General features: G+C 36.5%; 1 protein-coding gene across 4 annotated transcripts in view; it reads left to right on the top strand.

The window, feature by feature from the left end:
• The window catches only part of ANKRD12 (ankyrin repeat domain 12), a 114,866-nt gene that overhangs the window by 78,350 nt on the left and 13,169 nt on the right, over positions 1-23,347 (top strand). For 3 of the 4 annotated variants that reach the window (XM_082667438.1, XM_082667439.1, XM_082667437.1), the window contains one exon: positions 13,770-18,484. In XM_082667438.1, coding sequence (XP_082523564.1) covers positions 13,770-18,484 — 4,715 coding nt within the window. Of the gene's footprint in view, positions 1-3,306; positions 3,448-13,769; positions 18,485-23,347 lie in introns of those variants that run through there. The other variant, XM_082667440.1, reaches the window with a different exon arrangement.

The following is a 23,347-nucleotide window of genomic DNA, read 5'->3' as shown; positions in this document are numbered from 1 at the left end:
GTAATAAACAATTGGCAGAGTGGCCTTAAGTTCATGGACCACAACTGAGTAGCCATTTTATGTTGTGCATATCAGACGTTTATGATATTGTTGCAGGAAATACATGTCCTGGTTACTACAGCTTATTTGTATACAAATGTGTGGCACTTTTAAATTTGCATAATTCTTTAGTTGTTTTCCCCCAACCTCTGCCCTTATTCCACATTACCTTCCTGACAGAATTCTATCTAATAACAGTGTTTGCTACAAATAATTGCTTCTTGCTACCCTGCTGAAAACTCAGTCATATTCAGAGAGCCAGACCATGCTTATACACCATAATTATGGTAACAGAGGTGTCACACAGTGCCTACCCCGATACTTTCTGACACTCCTTAATTGCCAAAGTAGAGATTCTGCTGCAAGTTTGCAGACCCTGGTTTTATTACTTAAACACAGTGCCCAGTGGGCAAAGTTGAAAATGCCAGGCATTGTTAAAATAATTATTCATCCTTTTCTTATCTTACTTTGACTGCCAATAATCTGGCCATGTTTATTAAGCAGCTGCTATACACTTTCCTCACTTGTATGCTTCAGCTTAAGCAAGGAAATGCTCCATCATAATAAATAGACAAGCTACATTTAGAGTCTACCATAAGACAGATTAGGAAACTTTTTAAAAGACCGTGATATGTTGTTACCCTCTAGTGTTTACTGAGTGCATTTCTGTGTCATAAAATACACAAAATGACCAGTATTTTGAAGTCTTATTTTCTTAATGTTAAAACAGTAGATTGTAACTATTCTAAATATATTGTCATATTTGGTAAACTCATATCCTCAGTTTTATATTTCAGGAGCTATGAAAATATGACTGTTGATACATGCACATATGGAATTATAACAGTTAATAAATCAAGAGGTACGAAAAACAATTATTTAAGTCAAAATATACCAGAAATTTTTATTAAATGGATTATGTGATGTTAACGGTTTAACTATAAGTAGGAAGAAGCATCACCTTTGGAAGTTTTAAAGCAAACTTTTTAACCTTGGAAGCATAAACACTACAGGTAGAAATTACATAGCATAAGCACCATATTTGGTGTCAGCACCCTTTATTTTGCACATGTATGTCACTGTAGTATTGTTGCTTACAAGAAATGAAAAGGCACTTAAATATCCATGATGTGCAGAGGGCTGAGCATATAGCATGATAAGCAATGAGATATTCTTTAATTTAATGATCAATTAAAAGAAATTCTGGGACTTCCCTGGTGGCGCAGTGGTTAAGACTCCACACTCCCAATGCAAGGGGCCCAGGTTCGATCCCTGGTCAGGGAACTAGATCCCACATTCATGCCACAACTAAGAGTTCACATGCCACAACTAAGGAGCCTGCGAGCTGCAACTAAGACCCAGTACAACCAAATAAATAAGTTTAAAAAAAAAAAAAAAGAAATTCTACCACTGTGTTTTGCATACTCTGCTTTTTCTCCTCTGCTTTGTGACATATATGGTGCACTTTATACACAGAGTTCTGATTTTACTTTTCCAAACTTTTTTCTAAATATCACCAGCTACTTCTACCTGAAACTTAAACAGCCAAAACCCCTACAGTTCTCTTATTTGAAAATCAGTACTTTAAAATCAATACAGATTTTATCATGTGTTTTATGTGGATTCATTATATCAACCTAATTCTAAAGCTTAAGAATTTTAAATTCAAAGTTGAGTGTTTTTTTTAAAGAAAATTTTATATGTCAAATTTTGTTAAGTAGAGAAAAAGGGAAAGAAATTATGAATACCTAAATTACCGTACTATAAGCATTTATTCTTTAGTAGTGTCTATAAAAATTACATAGTTCTATATTTTTTCCTTGTTCATGTATCAGAAAAATAAATGGGAAATTGTGACTGCAGCTGGGATGCTCTTTGGATGCAAATGAATATGTCTTTAAATTTTTATGTTACACAAAATAATAGTCTTCTAAATATCTCTCTTTGAATTTTATGTAAATATAGTAGTCAAGAAATTTTTAGTGTGTTTGCCCAAAATATGTAAAATTGGCTTATTGCAAATACCAAAACTAATAGATTTTTTGTTAAAAATATTTTAGCTTGATGGTTTTCCTTAAAAACTGAATTTGTACCAGTGCCTAGCAACTTAAAGTGAGTCTGTCACATAATTATGGTCCTTGAGATATTGCTGAATATTTAAGACTTAAAGCTCTGTGAAGGGTACATTTGGGCAGAACCCTTAAAAAAAGACCTTTGACTTTAAAATATATATGCATACAGTTAAATGAGTTTAGCCTTAGTTATCATCATCCTGTTTTATCTAGTCATGGTTTGAAGGACCTCCATGTAATATATATATATGTATGTATGTGTGTGTGTATATATATATATATATACAGAGAGAGAGAGAGAGAGAGATAAATATCTATCTATCTATCTGTCTATCTGTCTATATATATATATATAGATGGAATAGCCGAGACTGGGTGATTTTTGTCAGTTTCCTATAGTGACATCAAAATTTTTGTAGTGATACCAATCGTATTTTTCAGAGGGGGAAAATCTTGATTAACTTATACTTTATAGAATTCGTTTCTGTGTTACCGACATGTTGGTAGAAAGGCCATGCATAACTAATAGAGGGAGTGTAAAGAATGGTGTGATACTTGATTTTACTTTTTATGTAAATTTTGCTTTTAGACATAGTATTTTCAATTATTGATTATATTCTCTTCCCTCTCCAGCTCACCCCTAAATTCTTAGCTATAACTCTCTTATCTATATCTGTTACTTTAGAAATACAGTGAAAATATGTTCTCATATGGCATACTTACTTCCAAATAAATGTATGACTACTTTTCTCCTGTATAGTAGAATTAAAATATCTAACCTTTACTTAGGAAAATTGAGGTTTAGAAATGGAAATTTAGAAGAAACTGTATACAGTTACCCAATATTTTATTTTCCTGTTTCTTAAGCTGCATTTCTCAGTCAATTTAGGGATATAAAAGCTGTAAAGATTTGTTTCCTAAAATGCAGGTGTTTTTTTCTAATGTTACTTCCTTAGCTAGGTAACATAAATAAGTTATATAATCAATTCTTAAATATATTAGTTGTGGTTAGTGGACTATTGCAAAGCAGAGGAACAACCCAAATAGGCATAAGAGAAGCCTGCCTCAGTTGTGAACTACCCCTGTCAGTGGAGCCCCGGAGACTCTGAAACTCAGAGAAGACTGCAGTTAGAGAGGACCATGGACCACTCCTGCAGGGGTACACCTGCTGTAGAGGTCCTCCACAAAACTGCTGAAGAAACAAGTTTTCCCCTTTATCAGTATGAAAAGAAATCCAGAGATTTGAGGAAAATCAACTGAATGAAAACAAGAAGGGCCAAAATGAACAAGCACAACAGCTGATTTGGAGAATGTAAATTACATAGGAAGCAGAAGGGTAAGTTCTTCTCAGTATGCGTGGAGACACTGGGGGTGGGGGGCAGTCGATCCACTAACCATAACAAAAGGCCACCCTGAAAAAGTCGACAAGGGAAGTCCTTGAAATTCAAAATGTTTATCGTTACTGAAAGTAAATATTCCATATAGGACTAAAGAATAGACTGGACATTGCTGCAGATTTAATTTGAGATCTATGAGAAGGACAACATATAAAACATTAAAAAAATACATTGGAAATATGAGAAAAATGGTACAAACATACCCAGGATAGGTAGTATTCATTTTACAAAAAAGTGCAAATGTTGGGAGAAAGTAATTTTTTAATGGAAGAAGATGTCCCTTAACTGAAGAAAGAGGGTAATTTTACTTAAAAACAAAAGCAAAACAAAAAGCAAGGGAAGGATACATTTACATGTATCTAGATGTATCCACATCTAGATACATCATGACTTCAAGGATAAAGATTATTTAAAATCTTATAAACACCTGGACTCAGAGGTAAACATGTTACCTACAGAAGGAGAGGGAATCCGATTTCTTGTTCTTACAGATGTTGTGAGAAGACTGTGTAGCTACAGTCACAACGTTCTGTGAAAATTATTTTGAACCTAGAATTCTATTCCCAACCTGTCACTCAAGTGCAAGGGCTAAAGAAAAACATCATTAGACATACTTTCTATTCTCTTTCTGAAAAAATTATTCAAATATCTTACTTTTCAGTGACACAGAATACAAGTCTAAGAGGAAAATATGAAGACTAACTACGGATTTTGATGAAAAATTTGCAAGTGACAGCAATGAGCAACTGGCATATTTTAGGACAAAATGTCAGAGAGCTTTGTGAAAAATGTTATCAAGAAAAGAGTAGATTACAATATACATAGTGTGTTAATTAGATTCTGAGAATTCACTGTCATGATATTGATAATATGAAGATGAACAAGACAGAAGGCAAAACCTCAAGGGAAAATAAACTATATATACAAGTCACAGGCTAAATATTGACAGAAAGCAAGCTAAAATGTGGTCTGAGTTGGAGGTGCTCATGGAGTATAAGCGTGCTTTCTGAAATGACAATAGTAAACCGCCTTGGTCAGGGAATTTAGAAGAGCCAAGAGGACAGACTTGAGGTTCAGAAATTCTGTTCACTTTATTATTTCTAAGTTAGTTAAATTCAAATAAAATCAAATGTAATACTTTAAGTTATGAAGGATGATTCTCTTGAGTGATGGGGCTATATTATGGTTGGCTTTTCTTTACCCATCTCTATATTCTCCTGGTTTTCTAACATTAACTGTTTTTTACTTTTATAATAAAAGAATAATAAATACTATTTGAAAATGAAACAAAAACAATGTTAATAAATGAAGATCACTAAAGAAGTTTATGTTAGGACTTTTTTTATGCATTAGTGCATCTCTGAATAAAAATGATATATATAAACACAATTCCAATTTTTTTTTTAAAGTACTATTCCTGTTAAAAGAATTCATCATTCTGATTGAGTACGTTACACCAAAAAAAAAAAAAAGGCTTTCAACATTGTAGACTTTTTGGCAATGGAAATCAAGCCAAAACCATCATTTTTTCCCCACTGTTTGGAGTGCTGTATTAATTTAATCATAAGAGCTCGTATTTTAGTGCTCCTATACTATTATCTAGGTTTCAGCCCTGGATCTCAAGTTGTGGGCAAGTTAGTTAACCTGTACATGCTTACGTTCCACATCTGTAAAATAGGAATTACAGTACATACAGTTCCTGAGTACATACAGTACTTATGGTGGTGTGGTAAATAAAGGTTAAATGAGTTAATACACAAAGACACATAGACTGTTGACTGGCACAGAGTAAGCACTTGATAAATGTTTCCTTTAAAAACAGTGAAAACCTGAAATAAAGTTATCATATTAGTCATGTCCAGTTATTTAAAATGAAACATTCAGGACCATCCTTTATATGATACTGCAGTCTTATAATCTTTAAAATGTCATTTTTATTTACCATCGTAAAGATGAAAACTCTAATCAAGTTCACTGGTTTATATAATCATTTAGTCAAGATGGCTTTTTTCCTTTATTTTTTTTTCTAGCTTTATTGAGATAATTGACATATAACATTGTATAAGTTTAAGGTGTAAGTGTAATTATTTGATATATGTATATATTGCAAAGTGATTACCACAGTAAGGTTAGTTGACACATCCACCACCTAACCTGATTACAATTTTGTGTGTGTGTGTGTGTGTGTGTGTGTGTGTGTGTGTGTGTGTGTTGTAAGAACGTTTAAAATCTACCCTTAGCAACTTTCAGGTATACAATACAGTATTGTTAACTGTAGTCACCTTGCTGGTATGATTTTTTTGTTTTTTGCCATAGAGCCTACAGTTACTTAATTTACTGTCTTTTTTTTTTTTGTCTTTTTTTTTTAATTTACTGTCTTTAATGAAAGAGTATCTTTTCATATGTATTCCTGAAAATGTGCTTACATATTACCTGATTTTATACTCAGAAAATTATTTATTTTAAAACTCCCTAAGTATAGTATATATGTTATGGTGGGGGGGTTAATTCTGTACATTGCATGATATATTCATTGTTGATAACATTTTAAAATAGATTAATTGTATGCAAATTAATGTTTTTTGTTTCAATATAGAATTTTTTTTTTTTTTTTTTTTTGCGGTACGCAGGCCTCTCACTGTTGTGGCCTCTCGCGTTGCGGAGCACAGGCTCCGGACGCGCAGGCTCAGCGGCCGTGGCTCACGGGCCTAGCTGCTCCGCGGCACGTGGGGTTTTCCCGGACCGGGGCACGAACCCGTGTCCCCTGCATGGGCAGGCGGACTCTCAACCACTGCGCCACCAGGGAAGCCCAATATAGAAATTTTTAATTTTTAATCTCTATAGTGAAAGTACAGAGCAGAAAGAGGAGTAGTATTACAAACCCATGTATACTTATTACCCACTTTTAATCATTACCACCTTGGCAATGGCCAATCTTATTTTGTTCTATCCATTCTTCCCTATCCCATCTTTGAAGTCATTTTATTAGAAAATGTTTTAGTAGGTACCTCTTAAAAGATAGGAATTAAAAAAAAAAAACATAATATCAGTATCATACCTAAGCTAACTAAACTGGATTCCTAGTAAATATTTGGTTATTGTTCCAAGTTCTCATTGCCTCATAAAATCATAAGTTTTTTTCAACTTTTTCAAAGTCTGAATCCAAATGAAGTCCATATATTGCAGTTGGGTGAGACGTTTGAGTATCTTTTAATCTGTAAATATTCCCTTCCATTCTTACGTTCTTGTATTCTTCTGTTGTTGAAAAAATCATGTGCCTGGCAGTTTTTCCCAAAGTCTGGATTTTGCTCATTGCATCTCCATGATTTTAGTTAAGGAAAACTATTTTCCAAGTATTTTTCTTATCTCAATTTCACATTTTCTTTGTTAACCTACAATGAGTTTAGTGGTAAACTGACTTTAATACTGGAAAGGAAGAGTTGCTTGTGGTGATTACAAAGGGATTTAGCCACAGGTTGAGCAGGAGATTATTTTAATGGTTCTGATCAATTTTCTTAATTTTTGTCAAGACAGAGGTGAACATTAGGCTCCTTTTGAAACTAATTTCTAGCACTTAGTATTGGCATAAACTCTGTATAAGTTATCTAAATATTTTACATGCTGATATTGCCTGTAATTTTAAACCTTATTTTTCATCACTGCTTTTCAAAATGTGACACACTCTAATATATATCTAGTATTTATATGGGTTCTCTAATTTTCCTTTTCTTCACAATTGAACAGTCTTTATTTCAGCTTCTGAAGGGGGCTAATTTTTCCATTTTCATAAAATACAAAATACATATGTACTCAAATAATTGTACAGACACCACACTATATAAAGATGGTGCCATTGTTTAAAAGTAAATTTCTGGCTGACTCAAAAAGGTTCAGCAGCTGATGTATAAAAGCATGCGCTCAGTACAGGAAGAATATTGGAAGTGTTAGTGCATAAGGTGTGAAAGTGCAGGCTATACAAAATCTAAGGGTGGCTGAAAGCCGTTCAAGTGACAGACCTAATCTCCACGTGACCAGTGCTGTGGGAACTGATACCGTGTGGGTGAAGTGGTTGCCACCTCTTCAAAGTGCTGACTTTAAGAAGACGTCAGCAATGAATGAGTCAGACTGTAGTAGTAGTCAGTGGCACTTGGACGTTAAACAGAATTGTAAAGTGGATAAATTTGTGTTACATGGCTTTTTTTTTTTAACGTCTTCAGTGGAGCATAATTGCTTTACAGTAGTGTGTTAGTTTCTACTTGTGTTACATGTTTCTGTTCCTTTCTACAGTCCTCCTGTCTGTCCAGTATAAGCACCCCGACTTGATTTCTTGATGTCTTAATCCAGTTCTGAAATCCTCTAGTTGTATACTCATTCTACATTTATTAAGTATCTGCACATGCTAGGTATTACAAAAGTCCCTAAGTATAAGTCACAGACTTGTATTTGAAGTATCTGTTGGGTAAGTGAAAAACAGAACAGTAGAGTTACCTCACTGGAGGTTACCTTCCCACAAAGAACTCCCAAATTCCATCAACAGGCCTTTCTATTCTCAGTAAATGCACTACTATCCCTACCATCATCCGTCCCACAAATAGATGATACCTAATTTTTTCATTCTCCAGGTGTTATAATTTACACAGGTGCTTATTAATAAAGTAATATACTTTTATAAGTTTACAGGAAGCTGAAGTGTGCGCGCATGCACGTGCATGTGTGCGCGCATGCACGTGCATGTATGCACGTATTCATCTAGAATAGGTGGAATGTATAGGGGATATTGTAGAACAGATAGTCTTCTCTTTGCCCCTTGACTTTCCTGGGAAACGATCTTTGACCTCCCAAATCCCAGTGATCAGAATAGCAGCAATAAAATATACACATCTTTTGGAATGGTTTCAAACCAGTGATGTTCCCAGGGGTAAATGAGAAGTTAACTTTACCTCCTTCCAGATCAATCCAAATAAACATATAAGTAAATACCAATGCAAACGTAGCCTCAAGACAAGTCCCCTACCCAACCTCCTCCCCACAACAGATTCCTACCCCTATGCCCTTCCTAAAATATAAATTCTTGAACTGCACCTCTCCTTGACCGATAATCTAAAATATCTTCTAGTTAAGTAGTTGGAAAATAATAAAGAGTAACTGAGTAAAGACAAATATATGATATTTAATCTTTGGAATCTAAAATAAATGATACAAATGAGCTTATTTACAACACAGAAACAGACTCACAGACAGAGAACACAAATTTATGGTTACCAAAGGGGAAAGTGGGGGTGGGGTAGATTAGAGGTTGAGATTAACAGATACACACTACTATATTCAAAATAGATAAACAACAAGGATTTATACACAGAACTATATTCAGTATCTTATAACTACCTATAATGGAAAAGATGGAAAAAAATATATACATATGTATATAAAACTGAGTTACCTGAAACTAACACAATATTGTAAATCAACTATACTTCAGTTTTTTTAAAAAAGTAACTGATGAGAATCTACATAAACGTGCATAGAAGTTTGGGGAATAGGAAGTAATACACTGGTATGGCAAATGTGTATAGCAAGAAGGAATGAAAGATGGGAGATTATGTGTAGAACACGCTCTGAAGGCGGATGAAGACACCCCAGGATATAGCCCTTCATGGTGAGGTGACCTTGGACAAGCTACTTATTAGCTCTTACTCTGTTTACATGTCTCTTAAATGGGGATAATAATTGATGGTATTAATAGTTGATGGTAGTAGTAGTAGAGATAGTGCTTCAGTTTTGGGGAAGTCTTTTATCCTAGAGGCAGGAACCCTCAGATGAGAAGAAACATGATATGATCTGTAATGCTGGCCACATTGTGGTTTCAGGTGATAACTGATCTAGGCAAGCACTGGTGAGGACCTGAGCTGGGACAGTGGCCATGGGGATCGAGAGAAGATGGATGTAAGAGATAGTCCAGAGAGTGACACTTGAATGGTTGAATTTGGAAGCTGAGGAATTGAGAGAGTTGCAAAAGACTCTGAGGTTTTTATTTTGCATAAGTGGGTTGTTGTCATGCCAGAGGTGGGAAAACATTGGCTTTTAGCAGCAAGAGGAAGCAGTTGTGGGAGAGAAAGTAATGAGTTGAATGTGCTCAGTCTTGAATTAGGGTGATTGAAAGGAGTCCAAGAAGTTCCAGGTTAGGCAGTTGAATCTCAGAGGAAAAGTAGAGACTTGGACTTGCCTATAAGTTCTTTAAGTTTAGGGTCATGGTATATTTAGTTTTGTTTTGTCATCACCCACTCCCGAAGTATATGTGACTTTAGTAGAATATAGTTATGTTTCCTGAAGATGTGTAATCATTAATATAATCAGACTATTTTAAAAGCCCAGAATCTGTTGATTTTCTTATTAGGCATGTGAAATATAATTGCTTCGTCAAATGCATGCTGGTTATTTTGGAGAGATTTTGAAGGAGGAGGGATTTACTTTATATACTGTCATCTTCCTGCATTGGTCACATCTGTTCCTTTTGGATTCCATACAAGATAAGATGGAAATTTATGGTAGCCTCAGTAGGGGAAAAGTCAAGCCTAAGGATAATTGTGATCTCAAGTAACATTTAGCTATTCTTTAAATGTCACTAGTGTTAGTTGCAAATATCTTAGAGTGCCTTGAGAGGTACAGAGCAACTTTCAAATGTGTTTGTTTTTTAACAATTAAGTTTCATTTTGTTATTTAGCATTTTTGCATGGAGAAGAAAAATGTTTTAATGAAAAATTTAATGTTTTAATGATTGCTTATTTCTCACTTTTCTTCCTAGTTTCCCAAATAAAATTGTTGAGATGCTAAACATAAACATTTTTTAAAGGAGCTTTTTATCAGAAATAATTTGGTAAAATGTTTTAAGTACGAGTTCAAATTTAGTGACTAAATAGATATTAAAGACTAAAAAGATTGCAACAGATTAGAAAATAATGCAGTATAATGATAACCATGGCCATTTTGAGAACAAGGATTTGAGGATTTGGATTCTAGGTGAATTTCTTACTCTAAGCAATCATCTCCTAAGGGAGGCAGAGCAAACAATTTTTTTAAGCTACTACTGCACTAGAATTCCAAGACCAGCTTGATCTATAGTCCTGGGTAAAGTAAATCAAAAAGGTTTGGACTGCTTAGGGAAGAAAAGGGTTTCAGCCTGGTCTGACAGTGAAATGGCATCACAGAATTGTAGTATCTTTGCTGGAGTCACAGACTAGCCAGCTTCATGAGAACCATGCAGGGTCGTTGCTGCTGGTGCTGAGAATCACGTGCAGAGAGGAGCGAGCCTGTTGGGCAGGTGCAACTCAGTGACCAGAGCCAGGCTGCTATCCTTCCCTGGAGTAATTCCACACTCTTCATCACGGACATATCATGTACCATGAGGCTAACTTATTCACTTTAGAACTTATGTTTTTCCCTTTTAAAAAAGTAGGAGTCTCTTTAAAAGAACCATGGGGGAAAAAACATATCTGTGTTGGAGAGCATTGCTTAATTACCTTCAGCTGATGAAGCAGGAGCACAGATGACAACCTTATATCTCTCAGGTACACGTATGTGTGTAACTCAGAGAATGTGCATTTGACCTTTAATATGTATATTCAGAATGGTAAGCACTATGATATAGTGATTGAAACATACACAGGAGTATGTGTGTAGTATAATTTAAGTAATATATTAATATGCATAGGCAAAGAAGACCAGAAGAAAATAGGATGAAGAAATTATAAAGTGATGTTAACACAGGAGAAATACAAACACATGGAAAAATGAGCCACACCTGTAATCAAAAAATCGAACAAATAGTGGTACCATTTTATACCTATTAGTGTAGTTTTTAAAAATATTTTTTCTGATGTTAAAACTAATACATGTGTTAGGCTAGGAATTTGGAAAATACAGCAAAACTTGAAAAAATAAAAAGGCATAATTCCTCTGGCCAGAGTTTAATATGGATGCTATTTTGATGTATTTCTCTCATTTCTTTTTCCCTACATACACACACACACACACAGACAAATTTATATACTGCTATTTTCAACTGATAAGCTATACAAAAGTTTTTTCTAAATTATTAAGTATAATATCCAATAACTAGGACAACCTGAATGTCCCCTCAGGAGAATCCGTTTAAATGATTACACATTAACTCCATGTAATATGCAGCCCTTAAAAACAGTAATAAAGAAAATGCAACTTCAAAAGAAAATATCTACAACTGTTCAATGAAAAAAAGCCATATATTAAATGGGACATACTGTGGTTTGAGCTCCTTATTTTCATAATAGTTGTTTTCATGCCGTTAAAGCCTACCTGAACTTCCTATACATCCTTCCTGCCTCAGTTCAGTGCTGTTGCTTTGAGAAGCCTGCTTCCCTTCACTTCTCCCAGTATACTGACTCTTTCCCAAGTGCACCCGTTGGACCTAGTGCCCACTGCCATTTTAGCAATTTTCAGGTTGTGTAACTGTTACAGCGCAGGACTGTGTTCTTTTCATCATGTCACCTGTAGCACCTAGCACTCTGTGCCTGGAGGAGCATAATAAATATTTACTTAAGATTGATTCTAAGTGTCGAATTAAGGTTTTGTGAGATATAAAAAGGAAAAAACCATTCCCAATTTCCAGTAAAACTTACCTAATGAGAAATAGTATAAATAGAATACTTACATATAAACCCTAAAAAGTCAAGTTCCTAAAAACGGCAAGGGGAGAACAGTCCTCAAGAACAAATTGTAAACAAGGCACCAATAAGACAAAATAATACCTGTCATATCAGTACATATTCTTGTATTCATTTAATCAAGGAGCAGAATAAATACTACTTCCAAAACAGCTGTTCCTTTTTTGCAGCAAAAAGTTCTATGGCTTGATACTCTGTATTGCAGTATTGATAACTGGGAGTGGAGTTATGCTTACAAGCAGTTGTAATTCCAAAAATGTTCTTTTTTATACCACATGTCAATATAACCGTGTCACTCATTGGCACTTAATAATAGTATTGTCTTAGAATATTACCACATCCTCTGCGAAAATAAGATTGTGATCTCTCCATAGCTCCTATCCAGTGCTCAAAACCTTATAGACACTCTACAATGCTTCTGGAATTTGAATTTCCATGTAAAGAGAATATTTGGGAGTTAGATCACTTTAGAGGAAGCTTGATGTATTAAAATAAATTTATAACTTTAATATTAACAAATACTTAGCCAAAAAAGTGTTCAGTTACTTTTTATAATGAGTTTGGTTTTTTCCTCTTTTGGTCAGAGGCCTCAGTTTTCTTTTAATTAGAGTTCTGGGTTTTCTTTTCAGTTGGAGGCCCCATGTATGCAATGTACATTTCAGCTAAGAAAAGATGCCCAACTAGGAAGAAAATAAACTATAAATAAAAAAACTAAAGAATAAAATAGCTTTTTTCTAATTATGTATCTATTCAATTTATCTGTTATAATCTTGACTGTGTAATTGGGGGATATATTTCTTTTTTTTTTTAATGGATAGTAAAGCAGATAGTCATGTATCTTGTATAGTTAAAACCATTCACCTTTATTCAAGTTCTATCCTTTATGGGAATCATTTGCTCTTTTATGCTTTTACTAATAAAATTCTGAAGCATATAAAACGATCTGTGATGTTTACTTAATTATAAACCCTTTAAGTTAGTGATTGTTAGTCTTTTTTGCATCAAAGAATTCTACTTAAATATTCTCTCTCCAGGAAAAAAGAAAATGTACATATATGTAAAATTTTATAGGGGACTTCCCTGGTGGTCCAGTGATTAAGACTCCCTGCTTCCACTTCAGGGGATGCGGGCAGGTTCCATCCCTGGTCAGGGAACTAAGATCCCACATGCCACATGGCACAGCCAAAAAAAAAATTTTTTTTAACATGACATTAGTAGCCAGTGTTTTCCTGAATCCAGTCCCCTGAGTTATGAACCTCTTCATTATATTATACATACATTTTAATATTGGATACGTCTTTTTGGTATCTGTTGTAAATCCAGTGTATTGTGTGCTTTTAGAAGTGTCACGGGGTGTCATCCTGAAGCAGATTCTTTATCAGGCTTTTCCACAAAACTGTAGCAGAGTTCTTACATATTGCTGTTGTATTATTTACATATAAATATGATTTTTTTCTCTGAATTGTTCGAAATATTTGATGTATATGCTATATTTTTCTCTCAGTCTTACTTTTCTGACAGTTGTCTCTTGACTAACAGCAGATTTTCCTTTCTTATTCTAGATTCTGAAGAGGCTCGGTCTGTAAATCCTTCCAGTGTTGATGAAAATATTGACTCTGAGACAGAGAAAGACTCTCTCATCTGTGAAAGTAAACAAATAGTTCCCAGTAAAGCAGCTCTTCCATGTGCCCTTGATGAGTATGAGTTCAAAGATGACGAGGAGGAAGCAGTGAACAAGATGATCGATGGCAGGCGCATTCTTAGGAAAGAGCTGAGAAGAGAGAACGAGACTCAAGTAGAAAAGAGTAGCTTATTTGTAAAACAGGAGAAAGCTTTCTATCCTAAATCATTTAAAAGTAAAAAACAAAAGCCATCTAGGGTTTTGTATTCAAGTTCTGAAAGTTCAGATGAAGAAATTCTTCAGAACAAAAAGTGTTCTGCTCCATGTTCTGTCCCTGAAACATCGAATTCTGATATACAGACCAGAAAGGAATATGGAGTTTCAAATGAACACAAACAGAAAGGCAAAGTTAAAAGAAAATTAAAGAACCAGAACAAAAATAAAGAGAACCAAGAGCTGAAGCAAGAAAAAGAGGGGAAAGAAAATACCAGAGTAACAAACTTGACAGTTAATACTGCACTAGATTGTTCAGAAAAGACCAGAGAGGAGGGGAATTTTAGGAAATCTTTTAGTCCAAAAGATGATACTTCATTACATTTATTTCATATTTCCACTGGTAAATCTCCCAAACATTCTTGTGGACTCAGTGAAAAGCAGTCAACACCACTAAAACAAGAACATTCTAAGACATGTTTATCACCAGGAAGTTCTGAAATGTCATTACAGCCTGATCTTGTTCGGTATGATAATATAGAATCTGAATTCTTGCCAGAAAGTTCAAGTGTAAAATCTTGTAAGCATAAGGAAAAAAACAAACATCAGAAAGATTTCCACTTAGAATTTGGTGAAAAGTCAAATGCCAAAATAAAGGATGAAGATCACAGTCCAACATTTGAAAACTCAGACTGCACGCTGAAAAAAATGGATAAAGAGGGTAAAACATTAAAAAAGCATAAATTAAAACATAAAGAAAGGGAAAAAGAAAAGCATAAAAAAGAAATTGAAGGTGAAAAGGAAAAATACAAAAATAGGGATGGTGCTAAAGAGCTGCAGCGGAGTGTGGAATTTGATAGAGAATTTTGGAAAGAGAATTTTTTTAAAAGTGATGAAACTGAAGATCTATTTTTAAGTATGGAACATGAGTCCCTAACATTAGAAAAAAAATCAAAGCTGGAGAAAAACATAAAAGATGATAAATCAACCAAGGAAAAGCATGTCTCCAAAGAGAGGAACTTTAAAGAAGAACGAGAAAAGATTAAAAAGGAAAGCGAGAAATCTTTTAGGGAGGAAAAAATAAGAGATTTGAAAGATGAGAGAGAGAATGTACTAACTGATAAAGAAACAGAATTCAGTTCTTTAGGTATAAGTGCCAGTGAAGAGTCTATAGGGTTACATTCAGTGGAAAAGGAAATAGAAATTGAAAAACAAGAAAAGCATATGAAAGAAAGTAAGGAAAAATCTGAGAAACGGTTTCAGAGTAAAGAAAAGGATGTTGAGAAGGCTGAAAGAAAAAATTCTGAAAAAGAGAAGAAGATAAAACATGAGCATAAGTCAGAGAAAGACAGGTTAGATCCTAGTGAATGTGTTGACAGAATAAAAGAAAAAGACAAGCTATATTCACATCACACAGAAAAATGCCATAAAGAAGGTGAGAAGATAAAAAACATTACTACCGTTAAAAAAACTGATGACAGAGAGAAAAGTAGAGAAAAGATAGATAGGAAACATGACAAAGAAAAACTTGAAAAAGAAAGACATCCTGCAGAGAGCAAAGAGAAGCACTTGATGGAAAAAAAAAAACAATCAGATAATACTGAGTATACTAAATCAGAAAAAAGCAAAAATAAAGAAAAAGATAGGGAGGTAGATAAAAAGGAAAAATCTAGAGATAATGTAAATATAACTAACTCCAAACAGTTCCAGGAAGAGAGGAGGTCAAGTATAGCAGATAGCAATAAAGCACAACATGAAAAAACTTTCTCTCTTAAAGAAAAAACAAAAGATGAGCCTTTGAGAACTCCTGATGGAAAAGAAAAAGACAAAAAAGATAAAGATATAGACAGATACAAAGAACGAGACAAACACAAGGATAAAGTGCAACTAAGTAGTTCACTCAAAGTAAAACCCGAAGCAGATAAGCCTAAACCTAAGTCATCACCAGCATCAAAAGATACTCGACCCAAAGAAAAGAGGCTAGTGAATGATGACTTAATGCAGACCAGCTTTGAGCGGATGCTAAGCCTTAAAGACCTAGAAATAGAGCAGTGGCACAGAAAACACAAGGAAAAGATTAAGCAAAAAGAAAAGGAACGGTTGAGAAATCGTAATTGTTTAGAACTTAAAGTAAAAGATAAAGAAAAAACAAAGCATGTACCAGCTGAGTCCAAAAATAAAGAACTTACTAGGTCGAAGAGTTCAGAGTTGACTGATGCTTATACCAAGGAGAAACGTTGCAAAGATGCTGTAAGTAACAGGTCACAATCTGTCGACACCAAAAATACAGTGAATTTAGGCAAGTCATCCTTTGTTTCAGATAATAGCTTAAACAGATCTCCTAGATCAGAAAGTGAAAAGCCAGGTCTCAGCTCCAGGTCCGTATCCATGATTTCGGTGGCTAGCTCAGAAGATTCTTGCCATACTACAGTGACAACCCCAAGGCTTCCAGTGGAGTATGACTCAGACTTCATGTTAGAGGGTTCAGATTCCCAAATGTCCTTTTCCCAGTCACCGTTTTTGTCAATTGCCAAATCTCCTGCCCTTCATGAGAGGGAGTCGGATAGCCTGACTGAACTACCAGAGCGGATTAAAGCATCTTATACGAGCAGACTTCCAACAGCCCATCTCCGGTCCTCCTCGGTAGAAGATGCTAAACTAGTTATGAATGAGGGGAGACCAACTGCAGAAGTTCGAAGATGTAGCATGCCATCTGTCATTTGCGAACATACAAAACACTTCCAAACAATATCAGAAGAAAGCGGTCAAGATGGCTTAGTTGTGCCAAGAGATGCTTGTCCTTCTCCCAAACCTGAGGTACCCTCGGATGTGCCTGAAAGAGAACTTTCAAGTGCGTCTAACACACATTCCAGTTTTGCAGCCTCTCCAACTAGATCTGTAAACAGCAAATACACTTCTGCTGATACAAATGGTATCAAGAGCACTGCTGCAGTGGGCACTTTGATGGACAGTCCTGTGTATCTAGAGCCGTCTAATCAGGTTGGTGTGATCCAAAGTAAATCATGGGAAATACCTGTTGATAGACGGGAGGCATTAAGCGCCAGTGACTTCATCTGCCCAAATTCTACTACATCTGATCAAGATTCCTCTGTTCAGGGTTTTTGTAACTCTGAACACAAAATATTGAAAGAACAGAATATTGATTTTGTATCCTTGCACCAGACTGAATTGCCAGGAAACACTTGTGCTCAGGATCCAGCATCCTTTCTCCCTTCACAGCAACCTTGCTCTTTTCACAGCCAATCACTTTCAGATGCTGAATCTATTTCTAAGCCTAGATCTTTGTCATATGTTGCCAATCAAGAACCAGGTATTTTACAACAGAAAAATGCAATTCAAATTATCAATTCTGTTTTAGATACTGATAATGAATCTACAAAAGATATGGAGAATACTTTTATCCTAACAGATGTTCAGAAGACAGATGCCTTTGTCCCAGTGTTCTCTGAAAGCACTGTTCAAGAAACAGCACCGAATTTTGAGAAAGCTAATACTTTGCCTGTATTACCATCAGAAAAGGACTTTAATGGAAGTGATGCCTCTTCCCAGCCAAATACACATTATGCATTTAGCAAACTGATGTATAAGTCTTCCAGTGGCCATGAGGCTGAAAATAGCACTTCTGATATTCAGGTTATTTCACATGAAAAAGAAAACAAACTGGAGAGTTTGGTTTTGACTCATTTGAATGATAAGTGTGATTCTGATTTATGTGAAATGAATGCAGGGATGCCAAAAGGAAACCTGAATGAACAGGATAATCCAAAACATTGTCCTGAAAGTGAAAAGTGTTTGCTTTCCATAGAAGATGAAGAATCACAACAGAGTACTTTATCGAGTCTGGAAAACCATTCACAACAACCAGGTCAACCAGAAATGCACAGATATGGACACTTAGTTAAAGTAGAATTAGAAGAAAGTGCTGAAGATGATAAAACTGAAAACCAAATTCCTCAAAGGATGACTAGAAACAAAGCAAATACAATAGCAAATCAAAGCAAACAGATTCTTGCCACCTGTACACTGTTAGCAGACAAAGATACTGAGTCTTCATCTCCTCGAGGAAGAATAAGATTAACTGAGGAGGATGATCCTCAGATTCACCACCCACGGAAAAGGAAAGTGTCACGTGTGCCTCAGCCTGTGCAAGCAAGTCCCTCTTTACTGCAAGCAAAAGAGAAAACTCAGCAGTCTCTGGCAGCCATCGTGGACTCTCTGAAACTAGACGAGATCCAGCCGTACAGTTCAGAGAGAGCAAATCCGTATTTTGAATACTTGCACATAAGGAAAAAAATCGAAGAAAAACGCAAATTGTTGTGTAGTGTTATCCCTCAAGCACCTCAGTATTACGATGAATATGTGACATTTAATGGATCGTATCTCCTGGATGGAAACCCTTTAAGCAAGATCTGCATCCCCACAGTAAGTAACCTCACTTGATACACACCTGCAACCCGTTCACTAGGAATGTGACGAAAGTCATGTATAGTTTTAAATTTTCTAGTAGCCACATTTTAAAAAGTAAAAGGGAACAGGCAAAATTAGTTTTACTATTTCAGTGTCAAAATAGAATCAATATAGAAAAGTTACGGAGATAGTCTGTAATCTTTTTTTTTTTTTCGGTGCCGAGTATTTGGAATCCAGTGGGCTAGCAGTATGTCTCAGTTCAGACCAACCACGTGTCAGTCTGTGCTCAGTAGCCGTGTGTAGGCTGTGCTACCTTACTGAACAGCACTGGTCCATGGTATTTTGTTCCTTACCTGCTTTTTCTTTCAACCCTAAGGAGTTATACTTTTATTTCTCTGAAGGGTAATTCCTTTCCATGTGCTTTTGATCCCATTCCCTCCAGTCTTCTCTGGAACCTTCCTCTATGAAAACACTTCTTGCTAATATATTTTAAAATTTTCTCTCTCCACTGGCCTTTATCCACCCACTGTGAACATATTTGGGTCTCCTTCATCCCAGGGAGAAAAGAGTTGCCCCTTGCCTGTCACAGTTTGTCTAGCTCAGCCTCTCTCACTGCCACAGCTTGGAGAGTGGTGTGTGCCTGACGTCTCCTCTCTGTCACTTCCTGTTCCTCCCGTCACCGTTATGTGCACTGACAAAGCTCACCAATGAGCTTGTAATTGCCTGATTGTTTGGCCTCTCCCTTTTTCTTTCTACTTGATCTCTGTCATATTTGATATCGTGACCATCTTGTTCATAAAACTCCCCCCACTCCCCGGTCTTTCATGATGGCGCACTCTTTTGGTCCTCTTGCCTCACTAATCTTTTTCTATCTTTTTATGGCTCCTCTACCCACTCCTTAAACATCAGAGTTCTCCAGGAATTAAATTTTCAGTCACCTTTCATTCAGTGAGGTCCTGTCTCTTTCTGTGGCTTCAGCAGTCTTCCACACACCAGTTAGTCCCAAAAAATTCTGTTGAGCCATATCATCTCTGTTGATCTCTAGACTCAAATATAGGTGTGTCCTGGGCATCATCACCTGAACGACCTGAGGCACCTGTAATGGGCTTGCTTCCCCAGGAAGCTGACTCTGAGACGGTGAGCAATCCCTGTCTGTGAGGGAATCGGAAGCGGATAGAGCAAGCTGGTGAACTGAAATAAATGCAGGTGCAACAGTGACTCAGGGCACCTGCGGGAGCTGCTAACGGGGAGTCTACCCTCAGGGAAGGAATGTGACCTTGGGCTCCCCGCGTTCTTTGGGGGAGGGTCTAACCACGCGCCCACTCCCACTTCAGACCTCACACAGACCAAAAGGGAATGAGTTACCACCCGCTCCCTTAAAAACAAATTTGTATTTTTTAGTGAGGACACCCACAGTAGAAAACAAATTCTGACCATTCTACCTTCCAGAATCTGTACCTTCTACCACTGCCTTCGTTTAGGGCCCTCGTCATTTTATCTCACTCGCAAGGTCGCAGCAAGTTTTTCACTTCTTTTTTCTCCTAGTTTCTTTCTACTGGAGCATTCTCTCTTGTTGTTAAATTTATTTCCCTTCAAAAGCAATAAAAAGCTGTTTCCTTATTGAAGTATCTCAGCTGTGATTAGTTGGCTTCCCATTGCCCACAACATAAAACCCATATCTAAGCCCAGCGTAATCATTCATTCACAGTCTGACCCCAGTCTACCCCTCCTGCTTCATCTTCTCACCACTCATCCAAATCACCTAGTGTTTCAGCCAAACTGAACTCACTCTTCTTTGGAATCTCTTGTTTCACTACTTGGGTTCTTTGGCAGTGCTCTTCCCTCTATGCGAAATGTCGTTTTCGCTGGGCCCACTTTTCTCTCCTCTTCCATCGGTTGTACCCACTGTGATATCACCTCTGTGCAAGGTCTTGTCAAAGCAGAATTGCTTGTGTCTTCCTTATATCTCCCCTGTTATGTTGCAGTTAACTGTTTACATGTCTGCTTCTCCCTCTGAGCTATAATCCGATTAAGGGTTACGACACTTTTGATCTCTTGTAGAATGAGTCTTACATCTATCTTCAGCCCTTAATACACTACTGATTTCCATAACCATGTGTCTAGCTGCTTCTGGACGTCTCCTGAATGTCCCACAATATCCTTAAAATCATTATGTCCGATACCAAACACGCTTATCTTATCTCAGAAGTGCTCTTTTTGCTCCATCTGCTTCAGTTACCATCATTATCTGTTATCTCACTTCCCAGGCTGGGAACCCAAAACTCAACTCTCCCCTCTTCCTTCCTGTCACATCAGTCACTAAGTCCTATTGATTCATCTCACTTCCTTTCCCCTCTTCTTTCTTACCACTGTCATGCAGGGACCTCATGACCTCCTTAGACTACTGCATTATCACACATGTGAATATAGCGTAATCAGATATTCAAAAATTGCATATGCATGTAATTCATAACTGTGCTAAGCATAGTGCTAACTGGATATCAGAAATGAGCAAAACAGACGTTCTGAGCAGCTGCCATAGGTTCTAGTCCAGTCTCTTCTAGGCTAGTCAGTCTGCTTATTGTCTGGATTCCTTATTTGAAACTCAGATCTGATTCATGACTACCTGGTTAAACATCTTCTAAAGAAGACTCAGTTTTCTATAAGCTAAGTCCCCACTCCTGCATACATGGTCCTCCCATGCAGGCTTGGCTGTGGCTACCACCCTGCTGTACTCGGTGGTCCCCAGGCCATTCCCTGCCGGTTCACAGCCTGCCTTTGCACATGTTCTGTCTTTCCAAGCCCAGCTCAGAGGAGGTCAGACAGAGGAATGGTGATTCTTTATTCCCGCTTTCACAGAATATACCTGATGCTAGTGCCTTTTAAATCTTGGACAGAGATTTTGATATTACTCTACTAATAGTAAACAGTAGTAGATTTAAAAGAATAGAGTTGCAAATAAATTTGTCATTCTTTCAAATTGTCAGCAAGATAATTTGTTAATGATTCAAAAAATATAAAGCTAATAATTTCCTTTTTTCCTTTATTTCTTCTTAAAGGATAAGAACTTTGAACTGAACTATGTTTGTATCATAGGGTTGAAATATAGATAAAGCTATAAAGAACACATTTACATTTGAAATTTTTACAAACTGTTTCACTAAAAACAATTTCTAATAAACCGTGTTAGGTTGCCCTTTTAGCACTGTCTGCCTGCTGATACGTATATGTATGTATACACGTGTATATAGCGTGATGCATATTTGTGTATATGTTATGCATGCCTGTGTTTACTATCAGCTTTGCTTATTCCTGCAAAGGTGATGTGATACAAGGTTAATCCCCTTGCAGCAGTTCTGGGGATATAACTTTAATTAAATTAGAATTTAGTCATAATCAAGTGTCGTTTCAAAAGGGGTTATAAACAGAACTTACAATTGTTTCTGGATGTAGTAGGGAATTTTTTCTTTGTTTTTAGTGAGAATTACTAAAGTAGAGAAACACACAGTACAATGTAGTAGAAAAACTAGTAGATTTTCAAGTAGCATGCATGAGTTTGTCTAGATTTTGCTGCAAACCACCTGTGTGATCTTGAAGAATTCGCTTCACTTCTCTGATCCTTAGTTTTGATATCTGTAAAACAATAATGTCTACCCCACCTCAAAGCAAGTTGAAATAGTATATGCCACAACCCATTGAAAACTTTAAAACATTGTGCAGATTTAAGAGGTTGCCATTATTTTACCCAGCTCAAAATTACTTTAAGTGTCACATTTACTAGAGCTAATATGCGAACCCTCCACCTTTTGCTCATAAAAAGCTGTACTTTTGAGTTTATTGGACTAAAACTAGTTTATTTGAAACTTAGTTTTTGAAAAATAATAAAGGCCAGAATAACAAAAATTGTTTTTTTACATTACTTTCCGTATTTACCAATATTTTATCCATTTGTTTCCTTTCAGTCTGCTAATTGCCTTTTTGTCAAAGTGGTTTCTTCACTTTGTCTATGTAATCTGATTATAGAACCTGTTAATAAACGTGGTACGTTGTCTCCAGAGTCCACTTACATGTTCATTCTTCTATCACATGCTTTACTTAAAATTTAGCCAGAATGCTGCTGTTTTTCCAGAGGAAATAAAGGGAAGAAAAATAAAACTTTAGGTCAGGTTCTCAAAACTCAAATGAACAGGGGGAGGAAAAAAAGAAAAAGACTTGTCACAAGGTGGTATACACAGAAACCCTACAGAGGGGTGGAGGTGTGGGGGATGAGGAGAAAGGGTATCCCGAGGAAGCTGTCAAGAGAGCTTCTGTTCTAGAGACTCCTGGGACTCACAGATGCTAAAAAAGACAAAATCTCCTTGCCTGATTTACTTACAGGTAGATGAGGAAAACAGCAAAAGGAAAGTTTCCTCAAAAGTCTCCATATAGATACTTCTCTATAGATTGATATATGTTGAGAATTCCCAAATTTATATATTTTGCCCAAACCTCTCTCCTCGGCTTCTTTTTTGCTAACTGGATAGCTCCACAGACTCAACATTTCAGCACTGAACTTGCCCCCAAACCTGCTTCTCTTTCCTTGTGCCCCCTCCTGTGGTCTCTATTACTAGCCATCCAGTCCTCGTGCTAAGGACCTACAGGTCCTCAGCTGCTCCCTTTTTTTTTTTTTTTTTTTTTGTGGTACGCGGGCCTCTCACTGTTGTGGCCTCTCCCGTTGCGGAGCACAGGCTCCGGACGTGCAGGCTCAGCGACCATGGCTCACGGGCCCAGCCGCTCCGCGGCATGTGGGATCTTCCTGGACCGGGGCATGAACCCGTGTCCCCTGCATCGGCAGGCGGACTCTCAACCACTGCGCCACCAGGGAAGCCCTGCTCCCTC

Source organism: Grampus griseus (genome assembly GCF_964374135.1).
Source record: "Grampus griseus genome assembly, chromosome: 12".
Taxonomy (NCBI): domain Eukaryota; kingdom Metazoa; phylum Chordata; class Mammalia; order Artiodactyla; family Delphinidae; genus Grampus; species Grampus griseus.
This window is presented reverse-complemented; position numbering and strand designations above follow the sequence as displayed.